This window comes from Nothoprocta perdicaria, unplaced genomic scaffold (assembly GCF_003342845.1).
Source record: "Nothoprocta perdicaria isolate Ctin4 unplaced genomic scaffold, notPer1 scaffold_139, whole genome shotgun sequence".
In the NCBI taxonomy this organism is placed as follows: Eukaryota; Metazoa; Chordata; class Aves; order Tinamiformes; family Tinamidae; genus Nothoprocta; species Nothoprocta perdicaria.
Window position 1 is genome coordinate 1,785,045 of NW_020454527.1, and position 21,924 is coordinate 1,806,968.

General features: G+C 42.8%; 1 protein-coding gene across 5 annotated transcripts in view; it reads right to left on the bottom strand.

The window, feature by feature from the left end:
* Positions 1–4,787: 4,787 nt before the first annotated feature.
* Positions 4,788–21,924, bottom strand: part of ZFAND3 (zinc finger AN1-type containing 3) — a 118,781-nt gene continuing 101,644 nt past the window's right edge. For all 5 annotated transcript variants that reach the window (XM_026034033.1, XM_026034030.1, XM_026034029.1 and 2 more), the window contains 2 exons: positions 20,317–20,487; positions 4,788–9,741 (listed from right to left, as the gene is read on the bottom strand). In XM_026034033.1, the coding sequence (XP_025889818.1) occupies positions 9,587–9,741; positions 20,317–20,487 (326 nt within the window). In that variant the 3' untranslated portion in view covers positions 4,788–9,586. The remainder of the gene's footprint in view (positions 9,742–20,316; positions 20,488–21,924) is intronic.

The window sequence follows — 21,924 nt, forward strand, 5'->3', positions numbered from 1 at the left end:
CTAATATAGGAGACACCTCATTGTGGGAGTCTGGCAGAGAAGGAGCAGGAAGTCTCACAGAGACTTCTCTAAGCAGAGTTCTCCTGTCTTGTGTTGGAAGAGAGGCTGTCRTGGCAGTCTCAGCGTCACCTAGGGGCGCTGAGCCCCCTGCTGTGGCTGCCCCTCTGGAGTGATGAGATTTGCCRTATGTTCATGTCCATATGCCAGGCACAGTGCGGATGTTTTTTGACAGTTTGGTACACTCAGCGTGTGTGATACACAGGTGGAGCTTGATCTTGTCCTAGGGCTGGTTTTGACTGTAACTCCAAATCAGATGTGGCACCATATTCAAATAAATTGAGACTAAGCGGATACCTTAGGACTGAATATTGCTTCTCTATCCTTCCCGAATAACACAAGTGAATTGTTGAACTACCTRCAGGTATATACTATATAGTCTCACGATTCGTATGGGCCTGTTTGCAGCTATGCTGTGAGTGTCCTAGTGCTACTAYAGTGTGACCAAGCTCTGTATTTCCAAGGAGGAAAGACTTCCTTCCAGGAAAGAAGTCAAAGAATGTTCACCTTGCAGCTCCAAATTAGCTTTAGGAAAASTTTGCACAGGTTCTTTGTAAGAATTTGCTACTTTTGACTTCTGTGTTAAAGAGTTATGTCCTTAAGCATATGCTCTAAAGATAAAGGCAAAACCCCAACCCTTACAAGCCTGCAATGCTTCCATCCTTTTCCYATGCTTTAGAGCAGCAGTTATCTAGTGCTGTATTGCACAGTGTGCACAACTCGTAACTCCTCCTTCTAAAACAGACAATTCTACCAGGAAATCCATAAACAAATGTGGAAGAGTCAAGACTACTTTAGCAGGCACAGTTATGTGGCATGGGACATCTGTCACAATTTTTTCTTTTGACTTTTTTTTTTTAATTTTCTTTTAATGCCTTAGTCCCAGCTGCTCTGGTGCTGTAGTGAAATTGGAAGGAGCATGTTTGTTTTGAAACACCCTTCACTATTAGAAATAGATTTTGGTATGTTTTGCACAGAATTGTCTAATCCTTACAGCAGATACTTTGCTCTGCCTAGTATGTTCTGTCTTCAAATGGCACTCGAGAATTTTGATCCTCCTTGCTGTTACTCTAGGAAAGTGCTGAAGGTTTGCTAAGGAAAACTGCGGCATGTGGACGTTGAAGTGACTGAGGGGGGTCCACAGGAAAGGTGGGTCAGGAYGGCGGGGATTGTTCTGTGCTGCAGGCTGGTTACACAGGGCCAGATCCGGCTCCAGTTCACAGGGGCTCAGCTGTTAAGGGACGGCCACCCCAGAAAGCACACGCTGCAGGCACACATCAGCACCGGCCTCTTTAATGCATTGGAGCTCTTTATAAACAGTTTATTGTTTCACACAACAGTTGTGGTTAGAAACAACAGGTACAACATACAAGTTGATTTTGTCGTCAGGGACTCGCGAACCACAGCGTCTGTGAATCCTGAGCGCGGCTGGGCCTGGAGCACACAGTGCGGAGCGCCAGGACAGCTGCCAAGCCCATGGGCAGCTCACACATGCATACAGCTGAGGCGCTATTTAATTGACTTTACCTTTATAATCCAAACTGAAAACAGCAAAGGCAAGAAAGTGGTTCTGATTTACATAGGTTTCACTTAGGTTTGCTTGAACCATGTTTTCTGTTTTAACTGAATCRGCTTAATTCGGTAGTTATAACAGTTGTGAATTGTATTCCTGAAGGTTGATATAAAACCAAAACAAAACCCCACAGTATCATCAACCATGCACCAATAATTTCAAATAACTGTGATAACCATTTGATATTACTTGACAAATGAATGTCTGATTGACAGCTCTATAGCATATAGACAGATTAACAGTAATAAGATATCAAAAGAAGAAAATGAAGTACAGAACAAAGGCAAAATTGCCTCTGGGTCTTTTGCCTGGCGCAGTCCCCAGCACCTGCAGAGGTGCTGGTCGGCACTGCTTGCATATCTCCAGTGGCTGCTGGCCAGAAGGTTCCTGCTGTAGGCCAAGGCTACAGAGAGAGTTAAGAGCCCTGAGGAAGGGGCTTAAACCGGAAGCGCAACTCAGCCTTAATGGTATTTGCTACAGTGTATTAAGACACAGCTCTAAGAATTTCATATACTAAATAGCAGCAAAGTCATTTAACACTTAAAAATTTACATCTTCTTTATAGATTAAGAAGTTATTGGCAATACAAGCYTCACTCATGATGCCTTTGGAGGTGCCCATCTCTGCTCTTATGCTGGCTTCACRTAGACGCTTGGAACGTGACTGTTGAGAAGGGGTGGGCGCTGAAGCCCATCAGGGAGCTTCTGCAAAAGGGAAGCTGCAGGAAGCCTGCAAGGGATGGGAAGTGGGGCTGGCACGTGTGCTACMGCAGAGGTTGCATCAGAAGCATCAGAAAAAAACAATTTTGACTACCACATATTCTGAATTTAGCAGGAGTCACTGCCTCCCACAGAGGCAAACTATTGCTAGTAAGGTAACAGCTGGAAAAAGAGCAGCAGCACCTCTGTGAGCCTATTGCATTTCTACTAGCTCACTTATCTAATTAGAAAAGAAAGATACAATTGAGTACATCTGACTCTCAGAGTTTGCCTAAACCGCACTGCATTGAAGAGTTTTGTTCCCTTCCTGCTGGGAACAAGATTATGTATGCAGATCTTGGGTTGTTCCCAGCAAGAAGGGAACAAAACTCTTTCTCATATATACATGAGAAAGATAATATATAAAATATACATACACACTGCTGAACGTGTCTGCAACTCAGCTACACTAGCACTTCTGCACTGGCTCCTGTCAGTGTTCACTTAAACAGGACAGTTGAGGATGATGAACCTAGAGCTAGTAGTGAACAGGGAGATTCAGCCWTTGGGACATGCACTGTTTCTCCAGGCAGCAGGTCTGAAAAGGGCTGATTAAATGTATGGGGGCTTGCAGAAGCTGGAGATTTGTTTACATTCCTGTGGTATACTTCAGTACTTCAGCCTTTTGCTTTGCTAGTGCCGTCTTTTTTTTTTTTTTTTTTTTTTTTTAAAGCAGGATCTGGGACCACAGCACCAAAACCAGAAAGGGAACACAACAGTTGTGCAGTGCAAGACAACTAGAGAATGCTTTGCAAGTAAGTAAGTGATGCTTAACAGCTGATTAGTGTGTTAATCTAGATAACCACTGAGGCCATTGAAGGGGAAAGTCTGCATGCAGCCAGCGTACAGCTGGCTWACAGCCCTCTCTGGCAGTGCCCCATGAGAGACTAGGCAAAGGAGCCTGACTCTTGCAAAGCTGGTATGGGTGCTTAATTCAAACATGTTTAGCTAGCCCTCATTTAAGACTAGTATAGGCAAGAATATGTAGTTGAGCTAATCTTCAGGGGTTAACTTTAAACTTAGCGTATTTCTGGAGCTCATCACTTTCCTCATGCTGATGCTGAAGGTAACRTAGTAAAATACGGCCCTAGAAATTAGTCTAGCCTCCACCTTCAGGAATCTAAAGTAGAAGTTTAGCAGCTGCTGAAGGTATGGGTGGGAGAGAATAAAAGACAAAACCATTGCTGGAATTCAGAATAAACTCTGCATTTAGCTTTTCTAGGAGAGGTTTCAGTTTCTCATCTCTTTATCTAAAGGAGTATGGCATTTACTCCTTTGAAAAGTAGTGAGAGATGAGCTAAGCACTTGAGGAATTTATTTTTTTCATAATGCAGAAGTGCTGATCATGCTGGCGTTCCTTTGAAAGATGATATGATGCTTTCTTATTTTAAAAAAGGGAGTGCCACTTTACTTCAGAGMGTGAGAGCCTGAGCAATTAAGAGGAGAAAAAACAAACAACATTCTCAACTACTCTGCAAACCCAGGTGAGACCTCCTTGTGGCGCCGCATCTCCATTGCAGAAGATGACTTCACTTCCGAGATGTCAGCTGCTTTTGAGAAACCTCGAAGCGTTCAGAACTTCACTGGAACGTGGGCTCCCCCCTTCCTGAGCACACTTGYCAAGTAAGGGGTAGGGGAAAGTCTTGAGCAACTTAGGAAAGAATTAAAGGGACTAAAACTCAGGGAAGATTGAGTCCTTGAAGATGGAGGGTGAGCTGACAGACATTAAGTGGGGCTGTAATCTTATTTCCAATCCTTGGACAGCAACTGCACTGTGGTATCTGCTGTTAGCTTATAGCATCTTACTGCATGTTCTAGCTTTGCACAAATCTAACCACCTGCTTATGGTGAAACCAGGGCCTTCAACACTGGCTTTCTACTCCTTCATACGATCTGAGGAAATAAACCCTTGCAATAGAGATGTAGTCCTCATCTTACAAAGCTATGTAAGTTCAGTAATTTTTCCCTAATGCTTCAGTTGCAGGCATTGAATTTGAAATTAGTAGAGCTAGTTCTATAAAGTTTTGCTTATTTTTCTTCCAGAGAATATAGCAGCACCTGGCAAACAGAAAAGTCCTGTAGTAAAATATATAGTTATTTAATAATCCCTCAAAAGCACAGGATGGTGGTCCTGTGTCTTTATTTGCATATAACGTGTTGTAGAATCAACTCAAACTCTGTGTAAGTGTACTCACAAAGATAAGGCAAAACAGGTTTCTGTAGTACCAAGTCAAGAAAGTTGATGGTGTCTGACCAGTAATCATTGCCTCTTTAACTTTGTCTGACCTGAGCTCACTTGAAGAGGAAAGTGCAYGGGAGAAGTACTCATCTATCTGCATCCTCTGCCTTTTGCTTTTACCTCTTCCCTCTTCCTGCAGACTGGAAGATGAGGTATGTAGGGTTTATGGGAAGGTGTATGTGAGCCACCTTAAAGAAGTCTTAAAAACCCACAGCCCAACATCCAGAGCAAATAAATCATGTCGCCATTAAATTTTAGTTACTTGAAAAAATAGCCCATCACTGTAGAAAAATACACAAGGAGRAATCACTTTTACAGACCAACATCTATATTTCACCTTGTTGAAACTACTGTGCAGGGGCTTGCAGTGGGAGGAAAGTTGTTATTATTTTCTGTGATGAGTACTGAGTAAAGAACAACAAACAGCAAAACTATTCTCAGACACCCAGCTGCACTTGATGACCATCTCAAAAGAAAGAAGGAAAGAATAATATAGGCTACAGAAGAAAATATATCCTTGCAAGTGGTGTATGTGTCTTTCTAAAATTGCTCATTCAAGGCTTTTCTTTCATACAGGCTAGACATAGACACATGGTCTTACCAGTGGTCCATGCATCAAGTTGACGAGATCTTCAGGTTGCATATAGGGAAAAAGAGAACTGGTATTTAAAAGCATTTTTTCCCCCCAGGAGCATTAAGTTAAGKTTTGCTTTCCTGGAAAAGCAGCTAGTCCATGAGATGCTAATTTAAAGCCCACTGTTGCACAAGCTCACTACACAAAACCCACACTAAGAATAGTCATAATCATTTTAGTCTTGCACACTGTTATTCCAGAGTGGTTYTTTCAACATCAGGTGCATAGAGACACACAGTCTGCTAAGCACAAGCTTAACAACTGGCTTAGCTAGAACTGTGTTCTTAAACAGCAGCTCCTGCCGCCCCCAGCTTTTGGGTTGAACCCAACTTATTCTTTTGTTACATCATTTTTATTTTGTAAGCAGAATCAAAATTGTGTATTTGAGACACAAAACAAATATCTGGTACCAGTAGAAAAAAAGTTAAGTATATTTTCTTAAATAGTTTGTTTTCTAGTGTAAAATTGCCAAGGCACATGCAAAGCCGTATGCACCCTCTGTCTACAATCTTGTTAAGGAAATAGCTCAGGCAGACCCTCTGTCTGCTGGTCTGCTTTCTGACAATTTCAGTATCTATACTAGGACAAGAGAAGGTTAACTCACTTTTGTCAGCACTTAACTGCATATCCATCAGTGTGAGCACTGATCTTGTCAATTATTCCATTGATGCATTTCTTAGAATCCATTATTAAAAAAAAAAAAAAGGCATTTTTTAGACACCAGTTTTCTTCCTTAGGGAGTTTCTGTACTGGAATAATCATTTATACATAAATTATAGCACAGTMACGGAAGGAACTGCAGTGATTTGCAGCAGGAACTCAACGACAGAATGGGAACAAAGTTAAATATAAACAGGCCAAGGCATTACAATTTATATAAAAAAAAAGGAAGTTCCAAGTTTTGAACCTGCTTAACACCTTCCCTGGAGTAGCTAAAAGCAGTTCATGTTCCTTCTGGGGTGTTACAATYGCCCCAGGGTTCTGCCTGAGGAGCAGCTGATGCTCTCGAACACCTCGATTCACAGATACAACCCTTCTCATTCAACACCCTAAACAGCTTGGAAACAAGTACAATTTAGGCAATTCTTATTTTTCTCAGAAGTCGTGGAGGGCACGTTTGAAACTGGATAAAAAGGTAGAGTTGTTTGACGCGACTTACCTTTGCTGTAACCCAGCCACGTCGGTCAGGAATCACACGCAGTCTTAATGACTGAGAGTACCATATTCATTTGAAGGGGAAAATGGGGGCGTGTGTCCCATGAATTGGATTCGATTCCAATTCCAAACTGAATTTTCAGAATTGACRTAGAGAATTGCGTTCATATTCTTGTCCCATTTAAATAAGTCTATTGTTTTTAATTAATTCTCTTAATTATCCATTACAAGTACGGCCCATTATGATTTGGAATAGAGAAATTGTTTATTTTGCAAGAGAGAAATTGTTTAAAAGCATGAAAGAATAGTTAGGACACTCGAAAACTTACTTTCATGCAAATGATAAGATCCCCAATATGCCTGTTTAAGAGCAAGAACAGTTTGTTCATTTGATTACTGTATCTGACCTCAAAATTAAGTTTATCAGTATTAAGACTACAGCAGATTAGCTAGATTTGCCTAGACAAAAGATCAGTAAACTGAAACACAGCAGATATATATATATATATATATATATTATTTTCCCCGTCCTAAGTCAGAGAGAATACTTTCCCCTTTCACCATTGCAAATTCAGCTTGAAGTTACTGAGCATTCGTATTTCTTATATGAACTTGCAGCAGAAATGGTGCAAAATAGCAAAACCTTTTGGAATAGGCAGAAAGGAATTCAAACTTTAATCTGATCGGTTTAATTTCTTTTTTAGCAGGAGGAAAAAGAATAAAGTTACAAGATTCTTTTAATATTTTTCACAATGTTAAACTAAAACTGAGCTCTACGCTACATGTGTAAGTAAATCTAGAACACAAAAGGGTTAAATAAGATTTTCCTTTAAAGATACAAGAACTTAAGCTTTCTTTACGTTTAACAAACTTCACAGAACAGATACTGCAAAGGAACAACCCCCTCCCCAACTTGGTTTTTGTTTAAAGTGAACATTGTCCATAATTCACATGAACTTTAAGTAGTGTTCTCTCAAGAGCCGCCTTGAAACCATCTGTGCACTTGTAACCAGATTAAAGGGAATATGAAGGAGGAACAAAATAGCATCTTCAGTATTAATGCAGAAGAGTCTTGTGCATCAATCAGAATGCCCATCAAATGCTATGATAGGATGTGTGAGGAAAAAAAAAGTGCGTATCACAGCAGCAGTTGAAATCCATATTTTTAAAAATGTTTCATAGCAAAGGTAAATAATATCCTTGGACAGCTCCTCTCACCAGGACCATTTCCTGAAAATGCAGTACGTTGCAGAAGACTTTGCTGCTGACTTCATAGTCTTGAATAATAACAATAATAATAATAAAAAAACAAAACAGCTTGCCTTTTACAGAGCTTGCATTTTATAATGATGGGACACTTCTGCTTTTCTTCATGGTTAATTTGTGCTAATACAGTCAGATGCTGAGTGTGTGTTTGTGTATGTATATATGTGTGTGTATATAGATATATATTTTTAAATTAGTTGTCTCCTTGTTAAATGCTTCTAGCTGGCTACCAAAGTAACAATATAGTTTGGACTATAAGGAATTATTTACCTGTAACAAATAGAATGGAGGATGACTCACACAAGCTTACTCCCCGGCAGCAGGGCTTGCTCAAGTGACACCGTACTGCACCCCGCTCAGGTTTTACATCTGCCCAGCCTCTGACGATGAGCATAAGTCTTGCCCTCTCTCTGCTTTCCTACTAGTTTTCCTGGTTTTAGATACCTCACTAATGGGCTGAGAAGCTAAATTCCCCCCGGACTGTGCTGGGCCGTTTCAGTATACGCCTTCTGGACCTGCATAACCCTGTGTGCAGCAGGAAACATGCTAATTACGATTTTTGCTTGTTTGTTTATAAACTGCTGGGATCAGTGCAATTCAGTTCAGCTCAGCTCAGTGTAACATACCGTAATACAGAACCAAAGGTCTAAACAGCTCCAAAACATTCTACTCCATGTAATGCTTTTCACATTCACTTGCTGTACTTGCTTTGCAATAGCTGCGGGCAGAGGTTTTCRTGAGAGTGCTCAGCTGCAGAGAAGCAGGGCTGGCAGAGCCCCTTCCTTTAGCGCACGGACACTCTGGAAGTGAGGAAAACTCAATCTGGTGAAGGGCGTTTTCACGGTTGTTCCCCAATACTGTTACTGAATTCCGTTTGCTACAAAATGTCCTTTTTTTTCCCCCCCCAATATATAAGTCTAGCTACAGAAAGTCAGTCTGTAGAATCCAGCCATGGCTACTGTGCTGTGAATTAGCCTTATTTGATCAATTATCAGATACCTGCACTTAGCAAAAGGCAAACAAGAGCCAATCAGGTTGTGGCCGGTGGGCATGGCTGCACTGGTCAGTGGATGCCAAGTACGTGCAATCTGTTCAACCCAACTCAGAGGAACTCTATGGATGCCGTATAAAAAGTCCGCACCACTAACTGCTCTGGGATGAAGTTGGCGTTAAGTGAGATCATAATTTAACTGAGAAAAAAAAAAACCCAGGTGGGTTCTTTATAGCAAGATAGATATAAAAATTTTTCATAAGAATCTCTGTCCCCCTTTTCTTTTTGGCTTCCTGGGAAGAACCAGAAAGATGTTCCTACCCCAACAGAATCCCTGATGCTGGTGACACTGCCAAACCTCAAAAGCCACACGCGATGAAGGCACGAGTGACCAGTCAGGTCTTGTGGACGCGAGCAGCTGCGGGCGCCGCTCTTCGTGGTGTTTCACCTCCTCGGGATTAACTCGAGGCGAAGAGGTGAAAGGCTGCACATTGAACAGTTTGTCTGAAAGCCATGTGCATAGCAAACTTGGACACCAGCTTCTACACAACTATTGGTTTTAACTCTGCTGCTGGAATGTTTCCAGCGTAAGGCTTTTAGAGTGACTCCAACGATAACAGAAGCCTTTGGATTTGTCTCGTTTTGTTTAAATCCACTAGCCATGCTCAAAAATAGTATTTCGTCATGGTTTAATTTCATACAGTGGCTAGCAGGCACCTTAGTAACCAGCCAGAAATCAATTTCAACCACCCTCAATCCCTAAACTACAGTACCAGGATGGTTGGCTAAGGAAAGGTAACTGATTGGCTGTAGTCTGAAACTTGCCTAGTACAAGGTGTCTGGCTGACTTTGTCCTAAATAAGGCTAACATTAGTGAACTAAGAGAACAGCATTTGGTTGCAGAGGCTCGCACTCAGGAACATCCTTCGCCAATGCGCTGGCAAGATCGCCCTACTTTCCGATCCAGTTTCACCATTTTCATAATGGCTTCCTCGCGCCCACGTCCCATGTGGTCGAATGTGCAGTCGTGCTGTTCGGGCAGGCGGTGTAACATACAGAACACGTAACCTGCCGTGGAGAGGGAGAAAAGAACACGCGTCAGTACTCGGGCAGGGCGGCAGGCTCCTACCTGGCTCCGGCGCAGAGAGTCGCTCTCTTCCCAGGAATCGCTGCCAGCTGTAAGGTCTCACCTCTTTCCTGGTAGCACAATACCAAAGCCCAGGTCGTACTAGGACTTTTATTTTGTGGCCATCCTCTCATCTTCCAAGAGATGACAACATCAAAGGTAACTTTTTTTTTTTAAATCACTGGCCACGGCTAGTGAATCCCCTCCAGCTTTACGTGCTGTCCCTTGTCACTGCTGAAGCTCGTGCTTCGCACCCAGGCGTAGCTCCTGAAGCGGCGTTTCAAAGCTACTCCAGTGCTTTCCTTTCTCCGTGCTGCCAGCATGCCAAGCTGCCTGTGACTGAGGGACAGCTCACTGCTTTGCTGTTGGTTCCACTGCTCAGGAGCTTGTTCTTACAGGCTGCTTGGACACTTGGAGCACCAGGGATGAACAAGCACTTGATGCAGGGACCCGGCCTACCTACCTACCTACCTTCACCCTGGTCATTCATCATCTCTGTCTAAAGCTAGTTCTGTTAACTCAGTTCCCTTCAGGGAACAAGTGACTCAAACACAGGGCAGTACTTTTCTCTACACGTCAAGAGAGCTTCTTCAGCAGCCACCGCTTTTCACTGTTAAGGAAAAAAAAGCTTTTTGACATAATTGATTCTAACACTTAATTACAATAAAGAAATTGCCTCAAATTTTCTGTCTCAAAAATGAGTGTTATACAGTGCTAAGTAGATTTAGGATGATACAATAGGGAAAAGAGTTAAAAGAGTTGCCCACTATTCAGGCAGTCCTCATATCTGAAAAAGAGTATGAGATGGCCTGTGCTGCAATAGCTTTTCTCCAAGATGGTGCAAAGAAACCCCTGTCATCTGTCCCCACTACCTATGTCCATACACACATTGACATTTATTATTGCTGCTCCTGCAGCGCTCACAAGGGATTACTGCCCAAAGTCAGGACACCTGAGAGATACTGAAGGATGCAAGCGAGACTGCAGGTGTGTAAAGTATTTTCAAGCTCCTGAAATAGAAAACATCAAGCTCCTGAAAGAGAGGAATTACAGGAGAGAACAAACTGCCTTTATAATACTGGGATTGTTAAGAAAACAGAGTAAAAAAGTAACCCGCTAAGAATTATGTAAAAAAATAATTTGAGGAAAAAGATGTATCTTTAATCTTCATTTCAGTGGCATCTACTATGACCATACCTGTGTCTGTACGAATGCCTGTCTTCATAACCCAATTCTAAAGATAAGGCAAAAAAGACAAAAAGACAAAAAGACAAGCTTTTCTTCCTTGATGTATGTTTAAAGAAAAAAAAAAAAAAAAGGAAGAAAAAATMATGAAATGATTCAAATTGAGATATAAAACTTGCTCCCTTGTGACCACTGCTTCCACTTCAATCTCCGGCTGGGTCATACTGCACTCCAATGTGAAAAATCCCTTAAGTTGCCAAAAACATGTAAGGTCAGATTGTTAAAATAAAATCTCCCTCTTAATGCTCAATAGGCTTCTTASTCAGTTTTCTCTCCTAGGAACGTAAGGTTCAAAGGCTTCCCTTCTTTAGTTCTTGAAATAGGATTTCAAATCACTGAACTAATACACACTGTAGGCACAGGAATACAGAAACATCCAACAAGATCTGCTCAATAAAAAACCAAAAAACATCAACAGTCCCCCTGCCAAAAACACCCAAAACAACAACAACAACAACATCATCAAGTCTGTCATCTTATCTGCAATCGATGTATCGCAGCCAGACACAGGAAACCCTGCAGAAATGCAATGGGCCGAAGTTCTCATTTCAGTCTTTAGGGGGTAAAGGCTGGATTTACATCCTGATGGTTTTGCAGGTCCTCTCTCTGTGGTTAACAAGGATATCTAGAAATGCTAACCAAGGATATCTAGAAGAGATACTGGACTCGTGCACCATGTCATGCACATCTTCAACACCTTCAAGAACTTTTTACAAGTTCTACAAATCTAATATGGAAATGCATTTACAAAACAACGTATCGCTTTTGAACATAAGCTTTCACTTGCACCATCTCCTTATTTTCTACAAAGCCTCCTGTCTTCTCCTAGATTTTATGATGCTCCCTTTCACTTTGTCYCTCAAAGAAATCTCTATTGTTCATATTATTTCTTTTTTTTTTTTTGAACTTATATTTCACTTCAGAGCATCAGTTTTCATATAGGATAAGCAATATTGTTTGCTGTATTCACGTCGATGAAACATAGATTTTACAGAACCTGCATATCTTTAAATGTTACCTGGTTGAATAACTGGTTTTTGAACAGTTTTTCATTACTTCAGACTGAATTTATTCAATTAAATTTTTACTTAAATGGTTTCTTCACTGCTTGCTTCAACAGCCTGACAGTGAGCGTGGGCTTTCTGCGGGCTGGTTGGGAGCAGGTGCCCCACGGAGTCCCAAGGCCATCAGCTTTTGCAGCAACTGCAGCAACTTGCACGCTCTGGCACTGAGGGCTAATAGACTTACTTCCATTTGAATCCTTAAAACCAATCCTGATTTAGAGATGAAGTTTTGTCTGCTGAGAATTCTGCTTTCATGGTTATAAAGCAAAGTTAGATTAAAGAGCGCTTGTCATATATTACTGTTAAGCTCATTATGTGAAGGTTTCTAAAACAGGTTGTTCCTCCTAAAGGATTTTACTCCAGAAATGTTTCCCTTAGCACACTATAACTAAAAGCCAAAATAAATAACCTTCTGCTGGGGGGAATAAAATCCATCTTGCAACTAAATTTAGTTTCCCACAGCTATCAAACAAAACTAGGCAAAAGCTAGGATCCACTCCACGCACAGAAGATTTCKGTCCAGTAGACGTAACAATACCTCCCACGGCATTGCAGTTGTCATTTGCTGATGTTAGAGGTAAACTACAAACCAGCTACTCCTCAGGCCTGGAAAAGGAGGCTCTTGTGCATGAAAACCTTTGAGCTCCTCTCGGCACCCCAGAACCTATTTTGCAGTAGATCAGCCAGAGTTCCCTTCCATGTCGTCGCCAGAGCACAAATGGCTGCAGCCAGGAGCAGTGCCATTCTGGGCCTTTCTGGCCCTCCTCCTGTGAACCTATGCATACACAAAGCCCATCATTCAAAGAACACTAAGTTCACACAGGAGCAACAGCAAAATTGCTCTTTCCCTTTTATTAGTCTTGGGCAATCTGCTGGGAAAAGGGAATTTGAGAGGGAAGACAAAATAATCTTACATATCCAAGACCACAGTGTACAGCAGATTTACAGCTTACTGTGTGAAAGTGATAATAAAACATAACTGCATCTTTTTGCTGCACTCAAGAGCATYGATTAGATGGGAATATGAGCTCACGGTGGACAAATATTTACACTAAAACCTACCCTTAATTCTTAACATTGTGACTTCCAAGTTATGAAAACAGTAAATGCTAAGAACCAGAAAAGGATCAGAAACAATTCAAGTAAATGGTGTAATAATCCACAACACAAAAGCTAAACTGATTTTTTTTTTTTTAACCTCTTTGGTAACAGAATGGAAAGTGTCCGACCCTGGCATGCCCAGTAACGGATCCATGGATTGCTGCATGCGGCAGCAGAGAAGCCTGGCATGGTGGCGGGACAAGTCTCCTGCCTTACCGGCCCCGGAGCCTCTGGCTTTGCTAATACACAGCTGGAGAACTCCAGAGTGCTCCTTAAGAGGGGTGCAAGGATCTCTGTCACTCAAATAGCATCTTAGTAGAAAGAAAACACCATTCTCCACTCACTCTTATGATTCTGGTCCCAAAACCAAGACATTCAAAGCTGTGAAAGGGAGACAATTTGAGAGGGTTTGAAAAGTGTTTTGGAAAGCAATTGAAGTGGAAAACACCTTATTTTGTAAGAATTGAGAGCCTATTCAAGGTTTACAGTACATAAATATATGATTAATATGCTAGATACACCCAAAATCAACTTCGCTCACTTAGCTCTACTTATCCAGAGGCACATTCTTTTCCCTCTCTAAAGCTTTGAAAGCACATAACTACAAACCCTTCATTGCTGCCATGAAAGGACAAAGTACCTGATTACAGAGTGCTACCAAGCTCAACTTGAACCTGTCCTCTCAGAGCGCGCCCGTTCACATTCCCTCACAAAGCATCTGCCAGAGATCCAGACAAGCCTTTGTCAGGGCTGTATCCTGTAGGATATGGGAGAATCAGTCCTGAGAAAAGGATAGAGGTTGGGAGATGAGAGGTACAAAGGCAAAATTGTGCAAAAAAAAGGCATCTCTGTTTGCAGAGCACCCAAGAAAATTGGGGTAAACCTTTAAAGTGATATAAAGGAGTAGTTTTCTAAGAGCTATAGCAGCATGTAGAGACATGTCTATTACATATGCAGGACACAGGGATTTGAGAGCGCTCTGAAGCCTTTACAGCTTTCTCTTGAAGAAGGGCTGGGGATGATGCAGCTCCTCTGCATCAGGGCAGGGCCTTTGGGGCTCCGTGCCTGACTCTTCCCAAGGAGCTACATGTGGTGCTGGTGCTTGGAAAAGTCTCTGTACACCAGCGAGGCACCCGGAGCTAACGCAGTCCTCTCAGAAGCTAAAGATTTAATTAAAAGCCAAAGTGTACCCAGTAATTTAATTAGAACAGCAGCAATACTAGAGTGATTTAATAATGTGTGCGTATAATTTATTTCAGCCCAATGCAAGTGCTCGTAAGGCAACGCTACCAATAAAGAACTGAAATAAATAATGACAAGTTTCTCTAGGAAGGTATTGCATATATGGCATTAGTTCCAACACATTCTCCTGGATCCTTCATGTATTTTAACTTCAAATCTTCCCATTCTTAGCATGATTGCAGTGCTTCCMCTTTCCATATACCTCCTCAAGTCCATTATTTATGTCCTGGGTTTCRATAGCTTTCTAGAGGTTGCACTATATTGATCCACAGTCTGACAACAGGCAGACCTGCTGGACAAATCGCTGGAGAGAAGCAGCTCTATTTCGTTTAAACCTAAATTAAATTTGTTTTATGTTTTTATCCCCTGCTTGCACCTCGCATCTTCCAATGCCTCTCAGATTACACCCTCTGCTACATAAAAGCCATCTACTCCTGAACCCTCTTGCAAGCTGTGTTGAGAATAAATCTTCTCCTAACCAGAGGGGAAAYAGTGCTCCATTCAGCAGACCTATTTATACCGTAAAGGAAAGCAAGGGCTCAGAGTAATACTCTCCTCTTCGCAGCTGCCTTCCTGGGGAAGGGCAGCTCATACAACACTGCCGTGTTGCTGCTTGCTCAGGTGGCGGAACCCTGCCGTGCCCCCGTCATTCACACTCCTGGGCAGTTCTTCAGCAAGTCAGGCACATTCCTTCTTTTAATTTATCCGCTTCAAAGGGGAACCTCTTCATTCCTCCAATATTCAATATCAAAAGTCCTAACACTGACTTTTATTGTCCTTTTTACTCTTGAGAGAACTCCTATGCAAAATCTTTATACCATTTCCTTGCAAGTCCCACWGCCTCACTGAGAACTCTAGCAGGGATCCAGAGAGTCACAAGTCCCAGGACTTCTGCATAGTATCTGCAAAAAAAAAAAAAGCCTTACACTTTCCTACCCATCACAAATGAAATTTAAGTGGTATTTTCCTTTAGGGACAAAAATGCACTAGTTTCTGTAGTTTCTGGTTAGGATGCAAGATTTGTTACAAAAACAAAATACCAACCAGTTTTTACTGTTGATCTATAAAGACAGAATAAAGGGCTCCAAACATTTTTTTCCCCACTCTTCACCTTAGAGTGGGAAAATTAGACCTTAAATCAGACTTATTTTGACATGCTTTCTTCAAATACTGATTGTTCCGTTTTGTAATTTGTGTTCTTYTTATATAGTTAGACCTTCCTGTAAGGTCTCCTTAAGCACCAGCTCCAGCCTGAACATATGAAAAACTCCACAGAGATTCCCATGCAAGAAGCTCCCAGGCCCAGGCCAAGCCTCCCTAAGGAAGCAGGACGCACGGAGCGCCCAGGGCCCGATCCCTTGGTGCTCCCCAGCTCGCTAACRGCGCACGGCAAAACCCACTCTGGGCAGGTGGAAGCTGAGCCACTGACGCTGCCCTGTTAAGAAGGGCCCCACAAAGGCAGAGAACTCTGCACGAGGCCACCAAAGAGCTGGTGGCCTCCATTTGATGACTAGGACTGGGTCTGATGTGACACATCACAAGTCCCTTACTGATCCTCTAGAACCAACGACTCAAGTAGAAGACTTCAACACAASAAGTTATGACTTTGAACACCACTTCCAGGAATTAATGTGCTTGCATCATTGCTAAAGACCACTACAGACTTCTATGTCTTGTCTTTACAAATGAGGTGATATSAGAATTATTTCTTTGCTAAACAACACTAAGCTTCTCCATAAAATTAAGCAATTCTTTTTATGCAAATAGTTTCTATGGCTTAGCAATTTACCACTCACTACCTTTAAAATGATATACACTCACTGACAAACAATTAAGGCCCATAAACTGATATTACAAATTCCAAATAATCAACCTGCCTTTCCAAAAATAGACCTTTCCAGAAGCCTTTGGGTTATATTGCAGCTCTTACAGACAAATTSCCTGTCTGTAGTTTTAAAGTGAGTTTGTGGTAGGCATCTGCTGTCATGTTACCAACCCGAGCATTTGCAGCCCAGGGCTTGGTGCTCACCTTGACATTACTGCTTCCTGAATCAAGTCTTCACTAAATATGTTATGTCAATGTCATCATTACCCAGCACAAGAGACTGAACTATTGAACGGTCCGGCCACAATGAGAGAATTCAGCTGYGTGCCACCAGGCCTAGTGCAGCTGGCATCTGAAAACGTTCCGGAGGAAGCAGCGATTGCTCTGCTCGTGTCCATTTAAAGGCTACCCAGTCGGAGAGACATCAAATGAGGGGACGGTTCCAAACTCCCCTCCGTGGCAGGGGCTCGCCAAGCGCAGCAGCAATTAGCCATTCCTCTCACCTCTCCCGGGCTCTGTGCAAAGTCTCAGAACTCGCCTTACAAATTGCTCTTTTGAAGATCAAAGCGGAGCCGAATTTGTCGCCGCGCTCTCCAGGAGCCGGGAGTTTAATGGTGTTTCCGGGCGGGCTCGGCCGCGCGCCGCAGCCCCGGGGCGCAGGATTCAGGGGAGCTCCRCGGCTCTCCCCTTCCCAGCTCCTTCCTTGCCTTTAATTGGCACCTCATTAGAAATTAATGAGAATGACATCCGCTCTTCTTCCTGCTCGAGGCACAGAACGCTACAAAGAGGCCCATCACAGTTTGCACCACATTCAATTTATACAGCAGCGGCTCTTCAGCATTATTTATGAGATGTGAATTTCTTGTCAGCAGCTAATAACTYGTACAAAGTAGAAGCAGAACGAGAAAAGATCCTGCGAGCGCCTGTGCGCGTGTGTCTGAAGATGAGCAAATCTTTCAGCAGCTGCAAAGCGTGTCAGGGTCTAAAGAGCCCTCCGTGAGCTCCCCTCTCAGGGCCAGGCTGCTTCTCCCTCACACCAAAGCCCTGCGGCACCAGCAAATCTGCCCGAGCAAGCGCCCCTGGGCAGATGCCACCAGGGGCAGGATCCAGCACAGCAGGGTTTGCCCTAGGTGAAAATTTAAGACTTCTCCCCACCCCTTGCTAAAACGTTGGGCCCCACGGGACAAGATAGAAGGAAATACCGAGTCCGGACAACGTGTCTTATTGAACCTGCATTAACTGCGCCACAAGCCTAACAAGCTCTAGCTCCCACCTTCAGTTCATGCTGCCTGCTAATCTGATAACCAACAATTCTTCCTTTCTTCCAGACTTTACCCTTTACAAGAGCAATCACGGAAGACCCACCCAGAAAAGCATGGAAAAAGAAATGTTGTGGGAGTAGATTTGCTAAGGAGAGAAGCAGGGACAGAGCTGCCTTTCCAGGGAACCACAAGTCATGGCTTGAGTTGGCCCTTTAGTAGCTGCACCTTAACTTTCCTAATYTGAATGGAAAAAAGCAACATGCACAAGCTTAGCTTGAAATAAAATCAAAGTGAAAAATGATTTGGTACAGACTAGAAGAGTTTTTTGCATGCGCAACAGAGATAGGATTTATGTCAAAATAGCCCATTTTTTTCTCTCCATAGTGATGATGAATAGAAGATTTGGATGTAATTTGTTGGCTGCTGTGTCCGCAGGTCACACTGGGATAACACACACCAGTTCAGCTACTTTAAGAGCATGTTCGAAGTGCACGGAATTTCTTTTCCACTGACCGTCTCACTAAATATCTCCTGAAAAGAGTCGCCAGGACACATCAGCAGACAGGATGATTCTAAGGCTGGGCCAAGAAAATGTGTATTAGCAAACACTGCAGTTGCTCTGCGCAGCCCGACAGAGCTAATTTGGATTTTATCACCAGAGTTTCAGATACGGTCTTGGGCCACCAGATGCAACTAAGCATCCTTGCATCCCTGCAGACAACATATTTCTCCTGAACGGTGTGGTCTCTGCCTTTTATCAAGCACTATTGTCAAGATTTCTTTTTGTGTTTAAAACTGAACTTTCTCCCTTTGCTTCAGTTAAGGATTAAAATGCCAGGAATTCATTATAACAGTTCTTCATAGTCCACATTCAATAACATTAAYACCTTACCTACCTTAACTATTACTTTATAAGAATGTGGATATTTATTTATATCAGTTATTTGTCATAATTAAAAATCTTCTAGCTAAAAACATGCCACCTGTATTTTTGTTTGACAAAATAACTTGATGAGCATTGCACTTAGAAAGCCATTTAAATAAATGAGAATTTTCAACATACTTATTTTGGCCCCTTCTTCCCCAAGCCTCCCCCAGGGCTTTTCATTTGGCTGGTCTGTCACGACCTGAAGCAGCCTCTTTTTTCAGACAGGCRGGTGAAGTTGTTAGAATAGAAAAGCGATTCAGGGCTGATGCGTTTTGCTCAGTGGTAGAGCTTTGTTCGCCTGCTTTCAACAGCAACACCAGTATTAGTGCAGATTGTGCTTAGCTTCATATCACTCAAGTGTATTTTGCTACAGATAACACATATACACTGAATATTGCATTAAGGAAACGTTAGAGCTGCACAGATAAACCAAGTCTCCAGTCCTTTTGGCCATGTTGTAAACATGGGATTAGACTCCAGCCTCCCACTTCTCTCATTAAATGTGTAGAATGGAAATGTTTATTATAAATCCTTTAAGCTATACAGAATTTAGTAAGTATGTGCACAAATGCAAATCTTCATTCCTTCACTTATTTCTGAGGAAGAGAGTGTATTTTGCTTTACTTCATGTTTTATTAACTCATTTTATGAACTTTAAATCTAAGAGAACATTTCCATAATGTTGCAAATATCCAGTGGAAACAATTTAAAGAATTATTTCAACAGCATTTGTATTGGAAAAATGTTGAATTATGTAACTACTTCAAGGAAACTTGAGAGGGACCAACTAGCTGTATTTTTTATCCATCTGAGAAGGGAAATAAAAAAGGCATCTCTCATTTCATAAATTTTAAAAACATTACTAATTAATGGAATGAGTTTTTAAAAGTTATTTTCAACTTCATGACTCTTCCATTGCAGTTTTACTGTCTTGCTTTTAAGTAAGAAGTAAGTACTTGCTTTAAGTAAGTTTTACTGTCTTGGCATTTAAGGGGAAAACAAAAACACCCCTTACTTCATGGCGAGCTATAGGGTGAAGGAGGAAGGTGATGTGCATTTTTGCCAACTGCAGCTGCTAGTCTCTGCATAGAAAGTTTGCTTGYCAATGTCGGAATATGAAGATAATAAGCATTATGCTTTTATCATGTTTGCTGACATCAATATGAAATCATTTAAAAGAAAGCTCAGACTCAGCAGAGTGCTGAAAAGATTAATGACATAAGATAACCAGGTCATTTCTGGCTCCCACTTCCCCCAAACTTTTAACCCTCCCTTGTTGCCCCTGCTGGGCAGCATTCTGCCATGGCGGGGCAGCGCAGCCACATGGAGGGCGGCCCCGAAGGGACCCCACGCACCAGCTGCGGCGCCAGGAACTGCGCACGGCCAACTCAGCGGGATAATTTTACACGAGCAGTGAGGAATAACTCTTTTCTGATTGTTTTTACCCATTCTGTTGATTGGGAGAAGGAAAATATTTTCAGTTAGAAAAAAAAAAAGGGTTGCCACCTTTGCCTGTTTACTGCTGTGCTTCGTGTTTTCGTGTTTCTTCTCCTGCCTGGTGAGCATGACACTCGCTCCCCGACCTTGCAGGAATTTCTGACTCTAAATTCATTGATGTTTGAGGAACATTTAAGATTTCTTTAGGCGAAGCATCACATTAGGGCTAAAGTTATGAAGTAGAAATTAGACAGAGAGGAATGAACCAGGACTTTTTGCTACCAGTGGAAGGAAGATAGAGCTTCTGCTGAAAATACCCATGAGAGAGAGAAGTGCTTCTCGTACCTCCATCTGTGACACGGATCAGACGCTGCTGCGTTAGGAAGCCAGACGTCCCTGCCCACAGTACTCACCACAGCGACACGATCCCAGTTCCTGCTGTACTAGCTCCAGTTTTGTTTGGCACTGGAAGCACCGGCGTCTACTCTTCTGTTTGGATCGACTGGTTTCCTCAGGCCTGTCATTACTGTCATCCAGTAGCCGTGGCCGTTTCACAGGAGAAGCCTCACTCTCCGACTGTGAATCTGTTGTGTTCACAACAAACATTACAGGAGAAAATATTAGAACTTCCTTGGAGACATCCCTTTGCACAGCTTCCAGCTRGGGTTGCAGCATCGTGCTTCTAGGTCTATCACATGTATGCGTTATTATCATTAATTTTAATGCATTAAAATGGACATCGAGTAAGGGATCAATTGCTTAYGTTCCCCACAAGAACCGCTCGCGGCTCACAGTACTGGACAGGAAATGAACTGTGCAACCTTCCCCCAGCCGCGCCGGGAACGCGCACGGATGCGCCCTTGAAAACTGCAGCCTTCTTTTGTCATCTCTTTTCTCCTCCCCTCYGGGGCTCTGTGACCCCCGACCCACGCGGCGAGGCGCCGGGCACCGGCCGTGCCGCGCTGCCCTGTGCAGGGCAGGGGCCGCAGAGCCCCGGCCCCCGGCTGCGTCTGCGGCGGCCGACGGCACCAGGGCCTGCAAGCCTCCCCTCCGACACGGGTAGCCATTCCAATGCAAACTAGCATGCCACAAAGCATAAAATGAACCCAACCTGTACATGCATGCTATAACTTTAAAGTATTGAGCCATTTTGAAAAGAAAAAGAAAAACTGCCACCACTTTTTGCATTAATAGCTTCATTTATATAAATTTCTGCCTACGAGAAAATGGCACCTGGAAAATACACTTCTCAGAAGATACAAACCAGTGGGTGCTCTCTTGAGGAAAAGCAAGTAAACTGGTGATCCGCTTGGGATCTTTTTGTCGTGATTACACATTACCAAGAAGATGGTACAGAAACGTTCAAGCTCAGGAACCCAAACTCCTGTCACTCGTGGACTGCCCCTCCAAACATTCACTCGCTCCTTTCCTTCCTTTCCTTCCCTTCCTTCTGAAGCTGAGGTTCCTGGAAGCACCGGCTGTGCAGCTTGGGGCTTTCACACCAACAACCCTGGGGCCGTGTCTCCAGGACAGGGCCCTGGGCACCTGAAGCAGCCTGTGGGGCAGAGCCACCCCCTTCAGGAGGTGCCTGAGGCTGAACAGGCGCCTCCCTTCCCAAGGCCAGGCACAGCGAATCCAATCGGCATCTCCCTTTAATATAGACTGAGAGGGAGCTCAGTCCCAGCTGCACTAGGAACTGCTCGTGTCAGTGCTGCAAGGAGGCCAAGTACCCAAAGTCATTACTGCAGAGGGAGCACTTGAGTGCAAAACGGAGAGCAAAAGCCAGTTTTGTTTCAGTTACACCCATTTTAAAGAATATTTTAAAAAGCTCTTAGCATGATTTTAGATTTCCATTGCAGTGTCCTGTGCTTATGCAAAGCATTTCTACTTTGTGTTATTTGATCTGTTTCTAAAGGAAAATTTTAAAACATTAGCTGAAGTTTTAATATTAAGCCTACAAATATTTTCATAAAGTTAACAAATATCTCAAGTAGGCTGCAATGCTGGAGCTCAAGAACAGA